This window comes from Botryllus schlosseri, chromosome 14 (genome assembly GCF_051294905.1).
Source record: "Botryllus schlosseri isolate E-star chromosome 14, Bs_hap1, whole genome shotgun sequence".
Lineage (NCBI taxonomy): Eukaryota > Metazoa > Chordata > Ascidiacea > Stolidobranchia > Styelidae > Botryllus > Botryllus schlosseri.
The window spans coordinates 4,763,456-4,785,186 of record NC_137249.1 but is presented as its reverse complement, the minus strand read 5'-3'; the positions used below and the strand labels follow the sequence as shown (position 1 = coordinate 4,785,186).

At 40.3% G+C, this 21,731-nt stretch overlaps 1 protein-coding gene across 2 annotated transcripts in view; it reads left to right on the top strand.

Annotated features, from left to right (window-relative positions):
- The window catches only part of LOC145455377 ((E3-independent) E2 ubiquitin-conjugating enzyme UBE2O-like), a 133,656-nt gene extending 114,073 nt beyond the window's left edge, over positions 1-19,583 (top strand). The window contains exons 12-28 of one of the 2 annotated variants that reach the window (XM_080333344.1): positions 1,671-1,829; positions 2,521-2,665; positions 3,233-3,351; positions 3,744-3,954; positions 5,315-5,478; positions 6,172-6,326; positions 6,389-6,495; positions 7,556-7,657; positions 8,551-8,652; positions 10,640-11,038; positions 14,236-14,350; positions 14,873-15,045; positions 16,152-16,352; positions 17,082-17,139; positions 17,211-17,311; positions 18,416-18,593; positions 18,780-19,583. In XM_080333344.1, coding sequence (XP_080189470.1) covers positions 1,671-1,829; positions 2,521-2,665; positions 3,233-3,351; positions 3,744-3,954; positions 5,315-5,478; positions 6,172-6,326; positions 6,389-6,495; positions 7,556-7,657; positions 8,551-8,652; positions 10,640-11,038; positions 14,236-14,350; positions 14,873-15,045; positions 16,152-16,352; positions 17,082-17,139; positions 17,211-17,311; positions 18,416-18,593; positions 18,780-18,898 — 2,608 coding nt within the window. In that variant the 3' untranslated portion in view covers positions 18,899-19,583. Of the gene's footprint in view, positions 1-1,670; positions 1,830-2,520; positions 2,666-3,232; positions 3,352-3,743; positions 3,955-5,314; positions 5,479-6,171; positions 6,327-6,388; positions 6,496-7,555; positions 7,658-8,547; positions 8,653-10,639; positions 11,039-14,235; positions 14,351-14,872; positions 15,046-16,151; positions 16,353-17,081; positions 17,140-17,210; positions 17,312-18,415; positions 18,594-18,779 lie in introns of both variants that reach the window. The other variant, XM_080333343.1, reaches the window with a different exon arrangement.
- Positions 19,584-21,731: the final 2,148 nt, after the last annotated feature.

The window sequence follows — 21,731 nt, the reverse complement described above, 5'->3', positions numbered from 1 at the left end:
ACTCAAACTGTCACCCTCTTTTGAAGATGACGATGATGCTAAAACAACATAGTCACAACTTGAGTCGTGTGAAACGTTTTCAACAGTTTGATCTGCAATGGCTGCTGTTTTCTTTTTGAGGTCTTTAGCCAGAATTTTGTCTCTTCCCAACATTATTGACTGGCGAGATTGCCGTTGATATTCATAAATTGCAATGTCTTCAAGCTTTCTTTCATGTGATAGATAAATGTCATTTTTTATTGTTGTTATGGCATCTCTACTTCCAATATCCCACAGCTTGTCCAAATCATCAGTGAATTTTCTCCTCTTACCCTTGGGATCACTTTCCTGTTTCGGATTCTTCTTCAGATCACGCCATCTTTCGTGCAGGTTTTGAAGTGATCGCACCACATGTGATTTCTGCATTGTCGCAATTCTCGCCATTTTCCACACTGTCATTACATCATCCACCACCACAGTACATAGTTCATGAGTAGGGGTTGACTGAGGACAATGCTCTTTCAGATGCAGCAAGTAACTCATTACTTCTCGTATAGTAGGTAATCTCGAGCCACAGATGTAATCGCAAGTATATCCGACCAAGTACTGCTCAGATTTGGATCTTGTTCTTCGCTGCGGCATGTGTGCAATCTTTCGCCGTTTTGCCTCTGCCATGACTGCACTATTGTTGCTCCAAAGCATAAACTACTGCTATCGACTCTGAAGCATTCAAAGAACACGTGTTACAGTACTACTAATGACTCATCAACACACAACGCGCTTGTACAGAACCACAACCGCTACTAACAGACTCTACCTCAGCAAAACAGAGTTCAATTTAGTAAAGCGAAGCTCCCGAATCCGAGTCAGCTGTTGCAGTAATCAGTGAAGCTTAGCCGATTACCCAATCAAGAACCGTGGTTTCGTGATTGCCCGCCTCTGCTGTCGGTTGCCCGCCCACTCTTCAACAACGACTTTCAAACGCATTTAGACAAATGTTAGCGGCTTTCCTGGGAGCTTCTTTCAAGCCCATTATTGTTTTTTAACAATAATCTACAGAATAAGCGATGGACACGCAGAATTCCAAACATTTTCCAAATTTTCAACAACCCTACTACTCAGTCAAGTGCCTATGTTGTTAGACTAGGAGAATTTTGAGCAGAAGCGCATATGCTCGTTTAATTTACATTTTACAAATTAGGAATTGATTTTGGGGATGAGTTTGCATCAGTTTCATGGGTGAAATTGTCACGAGAGTAGCATGATAGGTCTCCTGATTGAGTACTTTTACAAAGATTCTGCCAATTTGTAGTCTATTAAAGTTGTGAAGAGACATTTTTCAATTTTTAAAGTAGCCATCCACGATAAACTGCAAAAAGCAGGCGAGCGCTGACCAAATCTGTCTTTACTGCTTCCTGAGTACTTCTAAACCAATCATTCTCTACTGTGGACATGTCTCAGAAAACTCTACTTCTACACGCAATCGTTACTTCTATTTCTACTCGGGTACCAAAGCTGACTACTTTGACCATCTTTATTTCTCGAAAATCTCGCTGTTGTCTATGTAAAACTATGAAATGGGACACTCGCTCGATAAAAATCATGGAGCGATATTTGCAAATTTTTAAAAAGTCCTCCGCCAATCGCCGAGTCACCACACACTCACTTGTTGTGTCACGTGATATTGTCAGAAAATTCAAGCATAGCACCAGTGAAGAAACTCTTTCAAAATACGCTAACAAGCAGCAAGGGAAGGACTCCACGTCAGACGGTAGCGATGACTCGAGCGAAGATGGAGAAGAAGCATCGGAGGGTGATGATGAAGACTCTGAATGTGAAAATGTGCAATGGTGCGAATTACGATGACGTACAATTTTTGTGACGCTTGCAGTTGTGCCTACTGTCGTCAAATTGTATTCAATACTCATTGGGTAATGAAGGGAGGTTGATTTAGGGCTTCTGTTGTCTTTGCATGTGTGGTTACTTGCTTGTGCTTGTGTCTGTGTCAATAAGTCAAGTCAGTTTCAGTAGGTAATTACCCGTATGCATGAGCCCCTGTAAATTCGATGATAACCAAATGTGTAGTCTGTCTCTATTACTCCCTTATAACTAGGGCTGGACACGTTGATTTGAATACTCGAATTCAAGTCGAGTATTGATTGCGATGATTTGAGTCGAGTATCATTTCCACTACCAATATTACACACCCATTTCGACATTATGGGTTGGGAATTACTGTTTGGACGCTGTCTTCGCACCATTAAATCCTTGAAACTTTAATTGGTCATCATAGCATCAACCCAGAGTATCGTCACAAATTATGGCTAACAAATAAGAATGAAGTTCTATTGCTAAATGTGACTATTATTGTTTTCCTCAATATATTATGGAAGGTACATTTGAACTTGGTTACACCCTTCCAGGGTACGTGCTACCCATCTGTCGCTCGCCTCGTGATAATGGTGATTGCAGCTCTATTGTCCGTCTCATATACCGTACATACATTTTCGAATAATTCATATGCCTTCTGTGTTGTCACAGTAACATCACACCATCGTCCGGGGCTCAAGCCAGCGCTGAAGCAAAGGAGGGCGACATTCATATTGTTGTAAATAACGACTCGGACCTCAGTATCGCTTCACCGGTTGGCCAAGTCCCTACCATATTAGGAACCATGCAATGCCGGGTAGGCAATCGTGTTTGCTATACTTCTGTTTTGCTGTAAGATAACAACTGGCTTTTCGTACTTCTAAGTGCAGTTTAACTCTGAAAAAGTTGATTAACAGCAATATTGTACAGCCATTTTGGTTGATAATAATAAGACAATAATGGTGCATACGGTGGAGTGAAAAATTGAAGTAGGAATTAATTTCAGAAATTGGTCTTGATAAATGACCCCAAATATCAAATGAAATACCTCTGTCATGATTTAGGTTTTCTGCACGTTGTAGTGTCCATGCAATTTCACGAGGTGAGTCCCAAGTACCTAATTTTGCAGTACCTTGATAACCACTTATGCTAGAAAGCGCCAGCTCAAGCCATATCATAAATGACAACCCATATCAGAAATGACATGGTCAAAAGAGAGCAAATATGTTTCCATGAAAGTTTCTTTCGATGAAATTTAAAATGATGTGACCTAGTCTGGTCTTCAACTAGGTACTACTGCTGTGCAGCTTACAGAAGTGTCGCAATCTGAAAGTTGTATAAGTCGCAGTTGTCACTCATGATGCGTTTATGGTTTTGTTTCCAGTTTGCTGAATGTGAGCTCGATTTCACGTTATCCCAAGACAACGGCATACATGGCAAAAAGCGCTTCCTATTCAATATACAGCACCCCGGTCATTCTGAGGAAAAGATTGCAAAAATGGGGTAGATATCCCTTTATCTAGTGACAATGTAGCCTGTATTGGTATATTGAAATCGGTTTGGTGGTCTGTTATGTGTTAGTAACATAGTCTGACCGATATGCATACGGCAGCGATCGTACCAGTGGTCCGCAATGCCCATCCTTTGCTTTTGAACCATTCGTGTTGCATTGGTTCTAGACAATAATTGCGACACTCCAGAGGCGAAAAGTGCTCTTCAATTTCGATTTTTCATTTTCATTGATGCATGAGAGCATGCTTACTGTATATTTGAAATTTTCCCCTAATCTTACATACTTTGAAGTGGCGCTGTATTTTCTCATAGTATTCATATGTCTTTTCCTTGCATTATAAAATCCTCCAGACACAACATTCTCGTTACCTTCCGTGTTTCAGAAAACAATTTAAAAAATTCATCAAGTCGGTCTTGGAGAAGAACAACAATCTTCTGAATAAAAGCTCATGCGCGTCACTGATGTCTCAATTTCCATTGGCGGTACGCGCGTTCCTGCTGCAAAACCCTGTCATACCTGTGACAGAGATTTACTTCGAATACACCACTGATTGTCGACGAACTAGCGGCGTGATAGATAAAGATGGAAAAAAGGTGATATGGTTTTATTTTCAGTTGTGTTTCATTAACCAAAGGAGCTATTTGGTGCCGTAAACCTAGGAATGTTTTTGATGTTTTTGTGGTATATAGACTTACTCAGACTTACGTCTGAAAGTAGCTGCCCAAGAATGGGCTTGCCACCGACCATAGAACGGTGAGAAGACTAGTAATCACATAACCACGGCTCTTGATTGGCTAATCGGCTATGCTTCAATGATCACGACAGCAGTAGCTTGCTGATTAGGTGTTCAAGGAGTCTGCTACCGGCCGGAAATCTGAAAGCGCACTGTTGGTAGGTCGGCGGATGATGATTTAAGATTAATTCAGGATGAGGTACAAAATACATTATGAACAAACAACAGCTGCTTCACAAAAGCTTCTACAGCATGACTGCTTTATTGTAAAGGAAACGGCTATAGCCTACATGCCTTGTTTTCATCGAAGAAAAGCAAAGGCCTATAAGCAAGTGACGAACGAATTCCCCGTTTCAGAAGGGATCCATCATCAGTGAATATAAACATAAAGCTTAACTATGACACTATACTTTGTGTGATCTTATTGGACCCAAGTTGTAGTATATAGTTGAAGTTTTTAATGCTCCAGGGATCGACACAGGGTCTGTGCATATATATACCATGCGTGATGAGCATATGCCGCTGAAGAAGGCAGGTGCCGAAATAGCATAGTAAGGCCATAGTGTCCTATATGGTGTCGTCACAGGCAAATCTCACGCCTCAGTGAAATTGTAACACGTCACAATTTCCGTTTGGCTACAGGCAATTTGACGGTCATTTATGACCGGCTTACCGAGCATTATATTTGGTAAAACAGGTATCAATCGAAAGCTGACTCTGCACTGATTACGAATATATAAATTTTATTCCGCTCTTGGCCCTGGAACTTCCACAATCAGCCTCGAATTTTTCATTGTTGTGGAGATTGGCATTGGGACGCAACAATGCTGTCTGGCGAAACGAGAGAGTAAATCAAGAGAAAAAGAGCCAGACAGCATTGTTCAGCATTGTTGCGTCCCAATGCCAATCTCCATAACAATGAAAAATTCGAGGCTGATTGTGGGAGTTCCAGGGCCACGAGCGGAATAAAATTTATATTTTCGTAATCAGTGCAGAGTCAGCATTCGATTGATACCCGTTTCACCAAATTTCATGCTCGGCAAGCCGGTCAAAAATGACCGTCAAATTTCCTGTAGCCAAATGGAAACTGTGACGTGATACAATTTCACTGAGGCGTGAGATTTGCCTGTGTCGACACCATACAGGACACTGTGGTAAGGCTTTCTAACTCTCCCTGTCTCCATGGCACTCCGGTAATGCTGACCATCTCTGTTTATCAGGAGGAAATCGAATTCGACGGCGACGCGGAGGATTACTCTGGTCTCAATCAAGCTTTGCAAATCATTTCCGAAGCGTTCGATAGCGACGATGAATATAATATGGGCTCGTTCGGCAAAACGTCTCATCACAAATGTTCAAACGTCAAGTTTCACGATGGGCAATGGTAAGTGTAAAGTAAAGGGACTCACGGAGGCGGTCGGTAACTAAGTGCTTCTGCTTTTTTGGAGTACTCAAGCAGGGTTGTAACCGAGTCACAAGGTTCCCGAGTCACAAGTCAATCACACTTTTATAGTTTTGACTCGAGTCATGTCGAGTTATTTTCAATTCACCGAGTCAAGTCCGAGTCCAAGTCAGTGAGTAGAGGGCAAGTCCGAGTCATAGTGTTGTAACTCGAGAGTCCGAGTACTGTTCGGTTTTGAGTTCAATCCAATCAATCCAATTTTTTTCAACTCTGCTCGAATGATATAGAATGACTCGCATTCATAATCGTAATTTTCATCAGAGCTTGCAGTTTCTGGTCCTATTTTCCAAGTATCAGGACTGATATAGACGAAATACCAATGATGTGGTAACTTTACCATTCTTCGAAGTTACAATGAAATGTCTGTCTTGGCCGTCCTAGTCTCGAGTCATGTGACTCGGTTCGAGTCATGCACAATGACTCGAGTACAAGTCGAGTCAATACAAAAATTCACTCGAGTCGAGTCATCTGACGCATTCCAAAAAAAGATTGTGACTCGTGTCGGACTCGATTTAGTCAGAACTCGAGTCGATACAACCCTGTTAATTCGAGAAAGTTTTGTCTACTTCCGTCAAATCGAGTACCAACGACGACTACTTTGTCTGCCTCTGACAGGGTCACCATCAAGGTCCGGCAGACGTACACCCGGGCCAACGTTCAGTGGCAGGACGGCACTGTGGAGAAAAATCTGGAGGCTAAAAATTTATTTCCGGCCCATCACGTCGACGATAACGACTTTTGCCCGGGCGATTTCGTCGTCGATAAAAGAGGTGACTCGGCAATATTCGCGTCGCAAGTATTCTGCTTCTGAACGAGGAATGTTGTAACTCAGGGTCCACGGATGATTCTCGATACGGCGTTATTGTGAAAATGGATAATAAAAATCGAATGGCTAAGGTGCAATGGATGAAGGACGGTATGCCGGAATTGACTGAAGAGGTTTGATTTACTTGTTTCGCTAGTCCAGGCTTCTGCTGACAACTGAGGATTAGATAGGGTTATTCGTGTCCATCTTCTGATATATTTATGAAACATACACTTCGAACCCTGCCGTTCAATTTTCTGTAGCACGGGCCAGTGGGTCCATTTACCATAGAAAAGACACCAAATTTGAAATGGATTCAGAAATTTGAAATATAATAAATAATATCATCGATGTGGAATCAAAGCAACTTATGTCTATTTTACACATTTTAGAAATTTAACTTCATGTTAAGTCTTCGTTTTCATTCAGCCATATCTTGGCCATGATTAACTGTGAAACAATGCTACAATCGTAAACATAGCCAAAAAAAAATGAAAACTAATCTCTATATCGTTGCGGGGGAATCGAACTAGCTTATGTCGCTTCTTCAAATTTTGAGATCTATTTTCCAAATTTAATAGAAAATCCAAGTCTTTGTGAAATTTTCATTTTTTTTTGGCTATGTTTACGATTGTAGCATTGTTTCACAATTAATCATGGCCAAGATATGGCTGAATGAAAACGAAGACTTGGATTTTCTATTAAATTTGGAAAATAGATCTCAAAATTTGAAGAAGCGACATAAGCTAGTTCGATTCCCCCGCAACGATATAGAGATTAGAGTTCACTGTCTATTCCGAACTTAACGTATGTAAGACTATAATATCGAAATGGCTCATGCGACTTTCTCATTAATTTGAAGATTCCAATATTTGCTTTTTAGTTGCATGCATTTGTGGCGTTATTTTGGGTTAATAACCATCCATGAAGGTTAACCGGTTACGTAAATTACTTTCGAAATTTTCCAGTTCCAAAGCTAAAAACATTTAGAACCAGTGGCAAAGGACATCTTGACATGGGGAAAGGTTACTTTCGAGTTGAATTTGATCAGATTGTGGTCAAAATAAAAACTAAAAATCGTTGAATACCTTGATAAAATTTTCATGTAAACGGACCGGAAACAAGTTTCGATCCAGCCTATGCTCTCTAGTCCTGTTTTTTCCTCGATTGTCTGATCTGCCGCCGTTTTTGTAGGTCAGCTCATACGAGATCGCTGATAACGAAGACATCCAATTCCGGGTTTCCGATATCGTAGCCAGAATAGGTAACCGATACCAGGACAAGGTAGGAAATAAGGTAAGCTGTGAGCTGTGTTTTAATGGGAAAAATCATGGCTTGTAATGCAGATTGCCATGTAAATTTTAATAGGGACCGTGAGATGAGATCACTATCTAAGTCCTTAACATGAAGTAAGTCGTGTATGCCCTACCTATATCTTTCAATATTGCTTTTGATATTTGAATTATTTAAGCTTGTAATGCAGATTGCCATGTAAATTTTAATAGGGACCGTGAGATGAGATCACTATCTAAGTCCTTAACATCAAGTAATTTGTGTATGCCCTACCTATATCTTTCAATATTGCTTATGATATTTGAATTATTTTTTATAAGTGGCAACATGGATGTTAATTGCCGAACTAATGATTTTGTTTTTGAAATGTCACAGGTTTTATAACAGGGTTGTAACCAAGTCACAAGTCAATCTCACTTTTATAGTTTTGACTCGAGTCAAATCCAGTCGTTTTCAATTCACACCACCGAGTCCAGTCCAAGTCATAGTATTTACTGTTAAGTATCGAGTTCCAGTGTTCAGTTTTCTGTTCAATCCACTTTTCTCAACTCTGCTCGAGTGACGTAGAATGGCTCATGAATGCGAATTCTTAATGTAGTAAGTTTCAGAGTCCTATTTTACAAGTGTCAGGACCGATAGACGAAATACCAATAATGTGATAACTTCGCTATTCTTCGAAGTTACAATGAAATGTCTGTCTTAGAAGTCCTAGCCTCAATGGACAATGACTCGATTACAAGTCGTGTCAATACAAAAAATAATTTGAGTCAAGTCAAGTCACCAAAAAATCGATATTCGAGTCATTAAAACCCTGCTTTACAAACCCGAATTAAGCTCAGTTACGTAGATATGTATTGCGTTATGTACTTGATGATGATAAGCTACTTTTTCAGAAGAATTCCGAAAATGACGGAGTCGGTGAATTGCTCAAAATCACTGACCAAGGCTTGCTGCAAATTCTCTGGACTGACGGCTCAACATCATTCGCACATCCCTTGGTAAACTTTTTTTTTCAATTCCAAGTATGTTGATGGTGTATAGTATGGTATTTGAGTTCTTGCTGATACAAATACTTCTACTCATCAAAAACTTCATTTCTGGTGCAATTCGTGACCCCCTCTACAAACCACCTCACAGTGCTGTTGGTCAACATGATTTTATGTTCATGTATTTGGTATGTGCTCGCTGCCCGTGGTTGTAGACAGAAAATGGTGTAAGGTACTGGGTTGGTTGAATGTAGTCCTTGTAAGTAGAGAGTGGAGAATAAAATGTATTGAAAATACGTAAGTAGTTTTAGCTGGATATTGTTACTTTGCCGATTGCTAGAATAATGCAGAATCAGTAATGGCGATGGTGATTTTTGGAAGTGCGATTTTCAAAATTATATCTGCCTCCATCAGTGTCCGCTGCATCCACCTGTTTGTCACAGCCATTCCTCAGGAACACGATACAATTGTAGTTTGAAAACTTGGTAATATGTTTAACTGGAAGCAGAAGTAGCCTGATATCATAACCGCCTGATTAGGTACTATGCATTTGATAAATCTTCATGAGCATCTCGAAAAAAGTACATCTTCACTGTCCATACCAGCTCTTGCTCCATTCCCATTGTCACCATCAGGGGCTTTTAAAATCCGTTATTGTTCTCTAGAAGAGAGTAATCTGCTTATCTCTTATTCTGAATGCATCTGCATATTGCTCATATAGTTTCTTCATTATTTTGATTCAATTCCAAGACTTAAACACCAGAAAGATTATCTTATCCTTGTTGTATTGGCATTTGTTACATAGATTTATCCCGATAAATCTATTAGGATTTATAACATCATCTGCAATTTCAAAATATCCCTCCTCTCCCCCCTTTCTTTTCACCTCTCTCTCCTTTACTTTCGGCTGCCTACCTGCCTGATCACTAGGGCCATTTTTATATGACCTTAAAAAATCAATTATATGACTTTATTTTATGGAAAATATGACTTTATATGACTTTATGTGAAAATAGTGTATTTTTACATGTAACCAACGTCACTCATGGAACTAACGAGTAAAACATACACAACATAGCAGTAATACGCATCCATTTTTATTTTAAACCACTGTTGTAGTACAGTTTCATGTTGTGTGGTATGTTGGAGTCTTTAAAGTGACAATTTGGACGTGAAATGACTTTAGTAAGGAAAATGAGCGCTCCACAAACGCTGATGTGGGCTGACACTTCTGCAGTTTTGCATACAGCGCTGGTGAAATGTCTTGCCTTTGTAGCTCCATAATTTGTTTCACATCGTTTTTGTCCACTCGCTTCTTAATGTAATTTTTGAGCTCGAGCGGATCTTTTCTGAAATCAAGGGCATTTAGATCAGCATTAGCCTCTCTGATGGTGTACGTACAACTTTCCATTTTCTGTGTCAAGTTTGAAATATTGTTGTAGTGGAGGCATATTTCGGTGACCAATTCTTCAATTATTTATTATCGTGGTGCTCACCGTAAATACTATTTTATTCAAATCCAAATGTATTTGTATATAAAAAGATAGAGTTTTTTAGCCTGCCTACCCACTGACTGAACGTCAAATGACGTCCTACTTCAGTGCACAGAAGTAAAACAGATTGTGTAGCAACACAATGCAATGTGTGACCTCATAACGCAATGTGTGACCTCATAGGTCTGTGACTGTAATCTGATGTAGGCTAACCTTACAGCTTGCCTTCGTTCAATCAGAAATTGCCCTACTTTCTTAGTGCTTAATTGCTTCACCGCCTAATTTGGCACTTTTTATTTAAAGTATACAACAATATGACTTTATAACTCAAATGTGACCTAACAAGGAAATATGACTTTATATGACTTTATAACTTTCTTAATATACCCCATAGTGACGTGGTTTTCGCGTTAAAATTGATTTCACGACTTACTGATGCATAGAAAAAAATATGACTTTAATGATTTTAAATGGCCCTACTGATCACCATCTATGCAACTTTCCAGGATGTCATGAACATATCGAACGACGAGGAGGAAAACTCAATCTTTGCAAGCACAGCATCAGACGAAGAGAGTTGGACCACTGCCTCGTCCGGGGACATCCTCGATTCGAGCGAGGAGTCCGACATTATCGGAGACGCGGCCGAACCGGAGGCCGTGCCAGACCAGGCCGAAGCGGATAATCGTGACCGGGGTCATGGTGAAGGGGCGGTCCTGCCTCGTTCGGAATCAGGGTCGGATTCGAGCCACGGCAGCTCGGAACGTGAGCCGGACTTGTCAGACGGTGACGCGCGGGAAGCGGTGTCACGTTTTGTTGACGATATCATCGGTTCTGTGTCTCGGGGAATCGGGCGGAGTTCTCAAACCGGGAATGTTACGACTTCAGAGTCGGACAATCGTGCCGTGAGTCCGCTTTGTAATTTCGACATTATCGTGAGCATACATGGAAAACTTCATAATTTTAGTTTTCTGTTTAGACTGATTGAATCAGCATATTCATATTGAAATGAACCCGAATATATTCGGCTGACACTCGTCAGGGGTAATCGTCAGCAACTAGCAGAGAATTCAAAAGAACATTGAACGCTCTCGTGTTCGAAATTTCGTGCCGGTGACGTCATATTTTGTGATGCGATTGTTGATAGACGATGCTCTTTTGCATTCTCTACTAGTGGCTGACGATTGCCCCTGACGAGTGTCGGCCGAAAATATTTGGGTTCATTTCAATATGAATATACAACTCAATTGCACATTGAAGTTCTGTGCCTCCAAGGAGCTGTGTAATTACACTAATTAGTGCAATCTAATGTAATTTGTTAAATGTTTCTATGGTCTAATTTTGATTCTAATCAAGTTTCCGGTTTTCCTGACATTTCTACGGAAGAACCGTAGAATATGAAATGAATCAAGCTCGCTGTACTGGCATTTGTCATTCTGGTGCTAATTAGAATGAAGTCTAATTTGGTATGAACTGAAATTGATTAAATTTCCAAGTATTTGCGAGTTCAGTAATTCCAATTCTAATCTAATTTGGAAAAACTGCGTGGCCTGAATCCTAATTCTAATGTAATGTCAAAACTATTGTGTAGCTATAATTCTAATTATAGTCTAATCTTTTAAAGCTTGAAATTTTCTAGTTGTCCCAGTCTGGAGGAAATTTGAACTAAACTTGTTGTGCCATGGTTAATCCACATCGTGTTGACTACCGTAATTTTCCAACTATAGTACGCCGCCATGTATAATACGCACCCCTAAAATGCCGTGTAAATTCTGGGAAAAAGCCTGTACCCATGTATAGTACGCACTCTGCATTCGCAGTACATGAATAGTTATGTTTTACTATCCGATGTCATTCTGTTTTGTGATGTCACTGTTGAACAATCATGACATAACCATCGCTAATCATTATACACATACGGCATTGTCTCTAAACCAGGGGTTCTCAAAGGGTGGGCCACAGAGCATTTCCAGGTGGGCCACAGAGCTATTTAGAAAATTTCAGAATTAATGTAGGTTTAGTTATATTTCTTATGTTATTCGCTAAAATTATATTCGTATTATCGAATTATACGTAGGCTACATAAAGCTTTTCATCCGACTCTGATTAGACGTAGTCGCACGTGTATGAATTCAGCATATACAAATCGAAAACGTTAGGGAGAAACGGTGACTTTTTTACTGGCTATGACAACCTACGACAAACAGTAACTAAAATAATTTCAAGCGTATAATAACTGGAAGATAATGCTGAAGTAACCAAGTATTCCGGTAGGGTCATATGTCGTATGCCGTTTAAAGGGGTATGCAATGAACTCGCAATGAAGTGCAATTGATGTACAGATTTACTGCACTTCGGCAGGCCGTATTATTGCAAGCTAAAAACAGCCATAATTGAAAATTATTTGCAACTTCTGGCGGAGGTAAACTGCATCACCGCAACGAATCTTAATGGATTGAGGATTTATCGGAGCGCATTAATCTTTGAAGTCGGTTTAAAATGTCCGGCCTGAAAATTATTGTACATAATGAAAGAGTCACAGATTTTGATTGTATCATTGGATTGAATATTCTGACTCCAGTAGTTTCGGTACAAGACATACAAAGTAGCCTACATCATGCATATTGGAAAATCTTTCTCCACTTCTCTGTAGTACCCACTGAGCTATATACCATACCGTACCCCATTCACCAATGAATTGTTCGATGCCGGCAGAGAATGATAATAATATTCCCCATAATAGTATCACTAAAGTCGGAATTACACAGTGCGGGGATCTGCTCATTGTGTTTCGCGACGCGAATGGAGCAGCGGTCGAAAATAATCTGTTTAGGAGTTTTAGCTCTACCAGGGCCGTAACTGCCGCACCCACACCCCCAATTGGGGGAGCTCGAAGGGGCCCAAGATTATTTTGTTGGTCGTTTGTTGGAGGATATTTATTCAACGTGAAATTATTTCGCGCTTCGCGCGATTTCATATCCCGGTTGATCGAGATTTAAATTTAATCAGTTAGAGAAAAATGCGCCTAATTTGGAGAAATAGGCATATCGGCGCTGTCCATGACCACGTATTAAACAGGATTATGACTCTAGTATATCAGGTGGGCCACAGCACATTTTTTAAACCGGAAAATGGGCCACGACCAAGAAAGGGCTGAGAACCCCTGCTCTAAACGATAGTGGATAGCAGCCAAAGCCTGCGAGGCCCGCGACGCGATAGTTCAGGCCAACGATTATGTCGTGCACACCAGGCCTGTTGGAGATGCGACTATATTGTTCAGCCCAGCGATAACATCTTGCGTAAATGGCGTGTTATATAGGCAATTGTTCAGGCCTGTCAATGATGTGATAAATTTGCGAGGATGACGGCGCGCGCATGCAGCAATCAATGATCTAATTTCGCTCGCGTACAAACGGCAAACCAACTAAGCAGATCGCTTGCGGTCGTGCAGCGCAGACGACTCTCGCTAATTGGCAACACACTTCTCGCTGATAATACGAATCACTGGACACGACGGTTGAATGTGGTGCGCTATTAGAACAGACTTGAAGAAAGGTGTGATTTCAAGGTATATTCCGAGGGAGATCTTTTTCAATGCTTGTTGTACCCCTGCATAATACGCATCCCCCAATTTTAGGACAAAAATCGCTAAAATTTTGCGCATTATACATGGAATAAAATTACGGTACTCTAAATGTGGTAACACAAACCTAGGCCTGAAAAGTTTTTTATTAACTTGGAAATCACTACTTCTACTTTATACTCTGGTACAAATTTTCGCGGTTACGCCTTTTTTGCTTCTACTTAATATCAACGAGGACAATTTAAACCATCTCTGATTTTTAATATAAATGTATATAGACTGTCTACCTTGAACGGTGCTTGGCTCCCAGGGACCTAAGTTTACCCCCAGATGTTTGGAAATGGTGCATGATGCTAACAATGCATTGCATGAAAAATATTTTATAAATTTCTGATAGAGCTCGTTTGGTATGTGCGGAACACAGATTATTTGATTGTGATGAACCAAATAGCGAAAACGAATATGCTGTCTAATCACTAACGACACCATGCTGTCAAATTCTTACATCAAATTACACAGCCTCCGGAAGAAAGTGAGCTGGAACGCGTTACTTTCGACGGTCATGAGGAAAACTCTTCGGACGATCTGACTGCCAAAACGTCGCTTTCGAACACGGATTTAGTACCGGATGAAAGTAAGCTGCCTTTTTTGGATACGTCAAAACTGGCCAACCTGAATCGTTTTGAGACTTTGCTTTTATCAGTGCATACTGCAATTGACCGTTGTTCAATGGTCAACGAATTTACTTCTAACACCTCTGGTTACCACAGTTTGACAAATGGAGAGTTCTAGTCGCCTAATTGGACTAATTAAACCAATTGGAGCGAAGTGCCCTAATCTATCTCTGATCTAATTTGTTTAATGTTTCATTGCTCTTATTCTAATTCTGATCTAATTTGTGAAATGTCTCTACACTTGTTTTAGTGCTAGTATGATTTCTTGATTTCCTGAAATGCTACAGGAGAACTAAACAGTGCAAAACGAGCTAAGCTTTGTCTACAGCAGTGGTTCTCAACCTTTTTGCGCATGCGCCCCCCTTGGCGATGGTCAAAAAAATTGCCCTCCTAACCCCCTTCCACTTATCGTGATGTCAAAAACAGCACATCAACTAATACAAAGGTAAGCAACCTCTCTTATTCAATTCTATTGTCTTCAGGCACCTCTTCATTTTCCATGCATTCCGCGACGCCCGGCACGCATCATTTCGCCAAAAGATATTTCGACGGGTCGTCTTCGAAAAGTTTTGTGCGTGCGGCACAGAGGGATTTGACGCTCTTACGTTCGTCTCTACCTGCCGGCATCACCGTGAAAGCTTACGAAGACAGAATGGTAAGAATGCTGACTATGTTATTAACGTTGTATTTAGTTTCAGTAACTACACGGGCAGCTGCGGGATTTGTTTTTATCTTCGAATCAAAAGTTGAATTTTGTAATTATTTTTCTGGGTTGTGCATTGTGGAAACGTTTTGACAAGACGGCCAGATCTAAATAGCACAGTAAGACCGTCAGCCTCACATATGCATATTTGTAGTGGAAAGCTCTACAAACTTCTTAATTGTTAGTAACGGTGATGTCGAGACTTATAAATATAGCTCGATATCGAACTACACTTCACAAACGTGTGAATAGCCGGTGAAAAATCATGAGAGTTGCGAAAAAATTTCTTGTTTTTGCCAACCTAGTTTGTGCCAACAAAAGGAGTTTGTGTACCGTCTAAAAAGAGTACGTTGAGCTTAAGTGATCTGCCAGCGACGTCATATTTTGTGATACGATTGTTATGGAATGTATTTTCCAATTCTCTACCAGCTGCTCTTGTCTTTACCTCAAAACTATCAGACAATGAGCTCGAGTAAAAATTAGTTCTGCAAACCATTCCAAATCGACACGTTTTTGCGGGTTACTAAATTTTCTCTGAAGAAATTCTTGGAGGTGCAGAACTTCAATATACAATTGAATAGTATATTCATATTGAAATGAACCCGAATATTTTTGGCTGACACACGTCAGGGGTAGTCGTCAGCAACTAGTAGAGAATTGGAAAGAACATTGTATATCAACAATAGTATCACAAAATTAGACGTCACCAGTGTGAAATTTCGAATAAGAGAGCGTACATATTTTGTGATACAATTGTTGGTATACATGTTCTTTCCAATTCTCTACTAGTTGCTGGCGATTACCCCTGACGAGTGTCAGCCAAAAATATTCGGGTCCATTTCAATATGAATATACTATTCAATTGGAAATTTTCTCTCCTGATGCGTTGCTGGAGAATATTTGAAGGCGTTTACAGCTTGCCTCTTGCCAACTGTGCCAGTTTCTGTTAACGCATCGGTGTCTCAAATTGACTTGTATGCTAATTCAGTACCATCGTGCCTCTATTCTGCTGTTGACTGAAAGTTGACGCATTTATCTTAGCAATTCCCATTTTTCAGGATTTACTGTCAGTTCTCGTCGAAGGACCACACAGAACACCGTACGAAAATGGACTTTTCGCTTTTCAAATCTACCTCTCGGGAAACTACCCCGAATCTCCACCTTCCGTGCATTACATCTCCTATTCGCCTCGTCTCAATCCTAATCTGTATGAAACGGGAAGGGTATGCGTCAGTTTGCTAGGAACTTGGAGCGGGAAGGTAAGTTTCCAGTACATAGTTATGTGTCGCGGTTTAAGTTAAGTTTATTAATATAATTTGATCATTTGAAAACATAGCAAGATGGTAACACAATGTAAAGATAGGAAGGTGTCGAAACCACTTAAAATAGTGCTTCAATCGAACACAATTGTTGGTGTGCAAGTAGAAGAAAAAACGTAAAACGTACCTGCGATGAAAATGAAATGATATATATATTGAAATAAAACCGAATATTTCCTGGTGACAATAGTGGAAAATTGAAGCAAACGTCCATCAAGAATCTTATCACCAAAAATATGGTTTTATTTCAATATGAATGTATTATTCAATTGGATACCGAAGTTTTGTACCTCCAAGAGTCTCTTCAAAATGAAATGGAATGTGTCGGTAGGCGAAAATCGAAATGTCACATTGTGGCCCTGTAATCTCGAGCATAATATTCATTCAGTAGAATCTGATTGTATGTTTCGTCTTGATTCTGGACCTGCTGAGTGCCTGAAAGGACCATTTTGAATCATCTTTTCCGTGGCATTTTTGAATACGTAATATATAATTTCATTAGCGCTTTCGCCCAAGCAGTGTCATGTTGTGAGTCTCCGATTTCATCCTAATGAAAAATATTGGCAGTTAAGCTGCAGTATTGTATCCTGGTCGTGACATTTTTTGTTCTTGATAAGTGCCATGCAATCTATGGAGATGTGGGAAAATGATGATGAATGCTTTGTTTAGGGAAGTGAGCGATGGACAAAGGACTCTACGATTCTTCAAGTTTTGCTATCGATTCAAGGTTGTAACATTGTATATCGGCACGGTTCGAGTGTGCGTGATTACTTAATCTTACGTATGTCGCATGGGCAGGATTGATTTTGAACAGCGAACCGTATTATAATGAAGCTGGATATGAAGGGCACAGGGACAGCGCGGAAGGAGTTATCAACAGCCGGCATTATAACGAAATGGTGAGAATTCCGGGTTTGAATATTAACTGTGGTTTGTCGTGTCATACCTTCCTATCCAATTTTTCGATTATCAATATGAATTTGTAGTGTAAAGCATAGATCGGAAATCTTTTTTACTTTACGGAATGGCCTCAAAATGAGGATTTTTCGCATATCAGTTCTTAAAAAACACGGTTTATACACTATCCGATCGTTATTCGATGTGAGCCTTCGACTGGTTTTGTATTGTCACTGGAAACTAGCATTTAGGAATTATAGAACTCAATGACACCAGTACTGCATCTTCCTGTCCGGTTCCGTCTATGTTGCAGCCATTGAAGAAAATTCATGAAGCAGCAAGGTTTATATTACTTATATGGCAATACGTTCATCAATGCATGGATTCGAAAAGCCGTCGTATTCAATTGAGAGGACAAGTGGGGTGGTCTGACGTATAAAACACCGCTCTCCCTACACCACTGGCAGTATCATACATCTTCCGATTAAAGAGATTAACTTGGATTTGTTTAAATTTATATTATTAAATAGTATATTCATATTGAAATGAACCCGAATATTTTCGGCTGACACTCGTCAGGGGTAATCGTCAGCAACTAGTAGAGAAATGGAAAGAACATTGTATATCAACATCATTTGCATTCGTTGCATTGTTGATATACAATGTTCTTTCCATTTCTCTACGAGTTGCTGACGATTACCCCTGACGAGTGTCAGCCGAAAATATTCGGGTTCATTTCAATATGAATATACTATTCAATTGTATATTGAAGTTCTGTACCTCCAAGAAGCTCTTCAAATTTATATTAGTGATCTTGACCACTATAACTCTGAACCTTCTCTTAACTGGCGAAATATGCGAAGGACTGCAGACCGGGGGTTGCCAACCACTGGTTTGAAGTACATTAAATGGAAAGAACTGGTGACAATGAACGCTCCAAACAATAGAATAATCATTGTAAAGGGAAAATTGATGATACATTTATCTATGTCGCATTAGCCATGTTTGCGGTCCATGAAACAGGCCTGTTTTGTTATATATGATGTGTTAAATTTGTCCGTTGTTGGTTGAACGATGGCTTCGACAGCTTACAATATGCATTGCAGGTAACCCTACGCTTAGTCGAACACATGGCTTCGTTAGTAAAAAACCCTCCGGAAGAATTCACTACCGAAGTTCTGGAATACGGCGTCAGGCACGTGCCACTGTTAATCGAAAGAGTGAAGGATATGTTTCGTGAGAGCGACGTTGCGGGGTCTAATGATACCCTATCCGTTTCGTCAGGTACGTCAAAGTAGCATGTAGTTAACCTCTGCCCTAACCCTATCTCAAATGCATCATTATTATGACACTTGCTGTCTCAATACTCATTTGCCCGGATTCCGTTCTTATTGCTGGAGAAAAACCACTTAATCCTAGATATCGAATGTTTGTTAATTCCCGATCTCTGAAATCCTATTGTAATTTCAGGATCAGATCTCGGCTTCCCACTGCTGCCGTTGTCAAAGGGTGTCACCCTCAGTCTGAAGAATCGACTCGCGGAACTAGAAAATCTCGTGAAAAACTTGGATGGGATTTGTAATAAGTGAAAGATATCTTGCTAAAATTGTGTATTGCTGCTTATTTAGATTGATGCCTTTAAAAATTCGTTGCATACCCTCAAAATAACCATTCAAAGTATAAGCTGCATTTTTGTTGCATTCGCTGTTTTTCCGCCAAGGCCGAAGCTTTATTCCTTGTGCTCTGATACTGATGTAATCGGTTGAAGCCCGGATTGAATGCTATTAATGCACTCAACTGAAATGTATGAGCAGAAAGAATTGACAATGTTGATACGATCAGCCTATCCTATCCGCGATGCATATTTTTCTGAGTGCCATTAGTTACCAGTCATTCAGCAGTAACTCCATTGCTATTTGTAGTACTCGTGCTTTTGAAAATCGCCAAAACTGCTGTGGACTATGTGTGCCTCCGTGTTGTACTGAATATTACTCAATCACCTGTTGGCCTAAATTGCACTGTGCTTTTATAAGCATCTCGCGGACTCTGTCTCTGACAATTTGACTTGCGTGTTGTGATGGTATAGGTTGATGCGTATTGCGTACGTTACTGCCAGCGTTCCGCGACACTGTCTCGCCCTTATGTTGCTTATTATTTCGAAAATTCACTGTCTTCAAGTTGCATTTATTTTGCGAATCCAATTGTATTGAGTGTTCGCCGGTGATTTTGCGTGTTTAACGGAACTTTTCGTTTCAATATATATATCGCCTCTGACTTCTGCCGTCTCAGCTTTTTCAACCGGACGGGTTTGTGATTTCAGGTAGAGCAGTGACTCAAATTAACAGAATGGCGGTCCTAGATGAAAGATTCTACTGTGCAAACTCGTTTTATTGACAATAGCCTACTGATACAAACATATCGCTGTTTAGAGATGTTTAAAAAAATTATTATTAGCAAATATCCATTTTCTCCTGTGATATACATAACCGCTATTCATGAATAACTTCAAAGATGAACTGTCGGATAGAAATGACTAGACTGGACTGTGTTTCTCAATTTTGCTGTTATTCATGTTGTGATCAATGTTTCCTCTAAGCTGCACACAGTTACAGTGCAGCGCACAAAAAGAATTCATCTGGAGTTCGAAAAAAATGATCACCATCTCTTTTTGTAGAAAATGTATTAAAATGCGATATAAAATTCGAGTCCGACGCAGCGAACGTTAAGAGTTTTGTAAAATTCGGGGAGGTAGGGAGTCGAAGATGACCTTTTTATTTACTCAACACCAGCTATTAACGTAAATAAGTGGATAATTCGTGAGTCGAGCCGAAGTGATGACCTCTTTTTTACTCAACACCACACATTACCAGAAAATGCGTGTATATCGGGAGTCCAGCCGTGCCTACCCCATGTTACGCGCTCTTGTCCAAAGGACAGCGCAGTGATTTGGAGAGTTTGCGCAGACTCGCGAAAAATTTGAGAGAACATTGGTTGCGATCATACCCAGAAGTGTCGTCGGAATCGTTACGCGTTATTATCACGTTCGCCGCCAGCACCTATATTTGTGGAAAGGGATTTTCGGTACCCCTTCAAGACATGACCGCGTATATCAAGAAATGCAGCTACAGAATTCGCTTTGAAATACTAAAAGTCATCCCATTTAAGTAAGGTCTTTTTGTTGCCGTTTATCACCAGCCTACAGTTAATATTCGCTCAATACAAATGACGGTTGTCATCGCGAAGTTGTAGGAAATCTCCCACAAAATTTGTTGATTTTCGAAATAATTTAGGGCACCCTTCGAGCTCGCCCCTGTCCCGATTGGGGGTTTGAAGTGCGACAGCTACCGCCCTGGTCTCGAGTCAACACACGAAGCGACTAAAGTCGAGTCGAGTTATTCTCCATTGAAAAAAAAAGATCAACTCGAGTGAAATACAATAGGTCTTAATGAAAGTATATTAAATGAAACAGCGGCGGATTGCTACGTCGCTCAGACACTTGCTCCAAGGTAAATATGATGCTAATATATATGCATAGACTAATTGTTAAATATATAGCACAGCCGTTGCCCGAGGCGCGTAGGCTTCCATAGCATCGCAAGAAATCTTGTCGACTTTTGAGTCGGTTAGAACATCAACAAAACTAGCCTCATCTGGCACTTCCGCACATTTCAATTCGAAGCTTGATCGAATAGGTGACGCGATGCACGTCTGGTCGTCTGCTCAGTGTTTAGCGTCCGTTCTGCGTGCGAGTCGTGAATATTGTGATGTAGTGTAGGGTAGGGCTATTTGTCATCAGTAAAGCGGCAATCATATGCAGTGTACCGTATAGTATATCATCAAAATATCGGTTGATTAGGCCACAGACAAAGTGTCGATACGGCAACAGCAGTTGAATAACGACAGATACGGTCATTGCCGAATAAATGCATAAGACACAGTGTCGTGTTAGTTGGCCCACTAGCCGACGAAAATAATTACTCAATGCCGTCCGGCCAGGAGATAATCGGCATTTTTCGTCATGCCAAGCAGAACATTGATAGGGCTACTCATCAGTCATCGTATCATACCGTGATCTGTAACGAACAGCTAGTTTAGTTCAGTCACGCGAAGCTCTCTTTCACTTACAATCGCAATACGCAGGCCACTGCCAAAACCACAGCAAATGGTTAGCCAGCATTTGTTACGTGTGTAGACAGGTCGTGGTGTGCCATGCCAGGGCAAATTTCCAATGTATGTCATATTATAAGAAAAATAAGACATATACTGAACGCGTAGATTGTCGAAACCAAAGCAAAATTTTGGAAACTGTTCATTTGCCACGTAATGCAAAACCAGGTCATCCACCATTGCAAGATGCGATTGATTGGTACGTCAATGACAGTTGAAATGGTTTATTTCAATTCATATCGAATTTAATCCGAG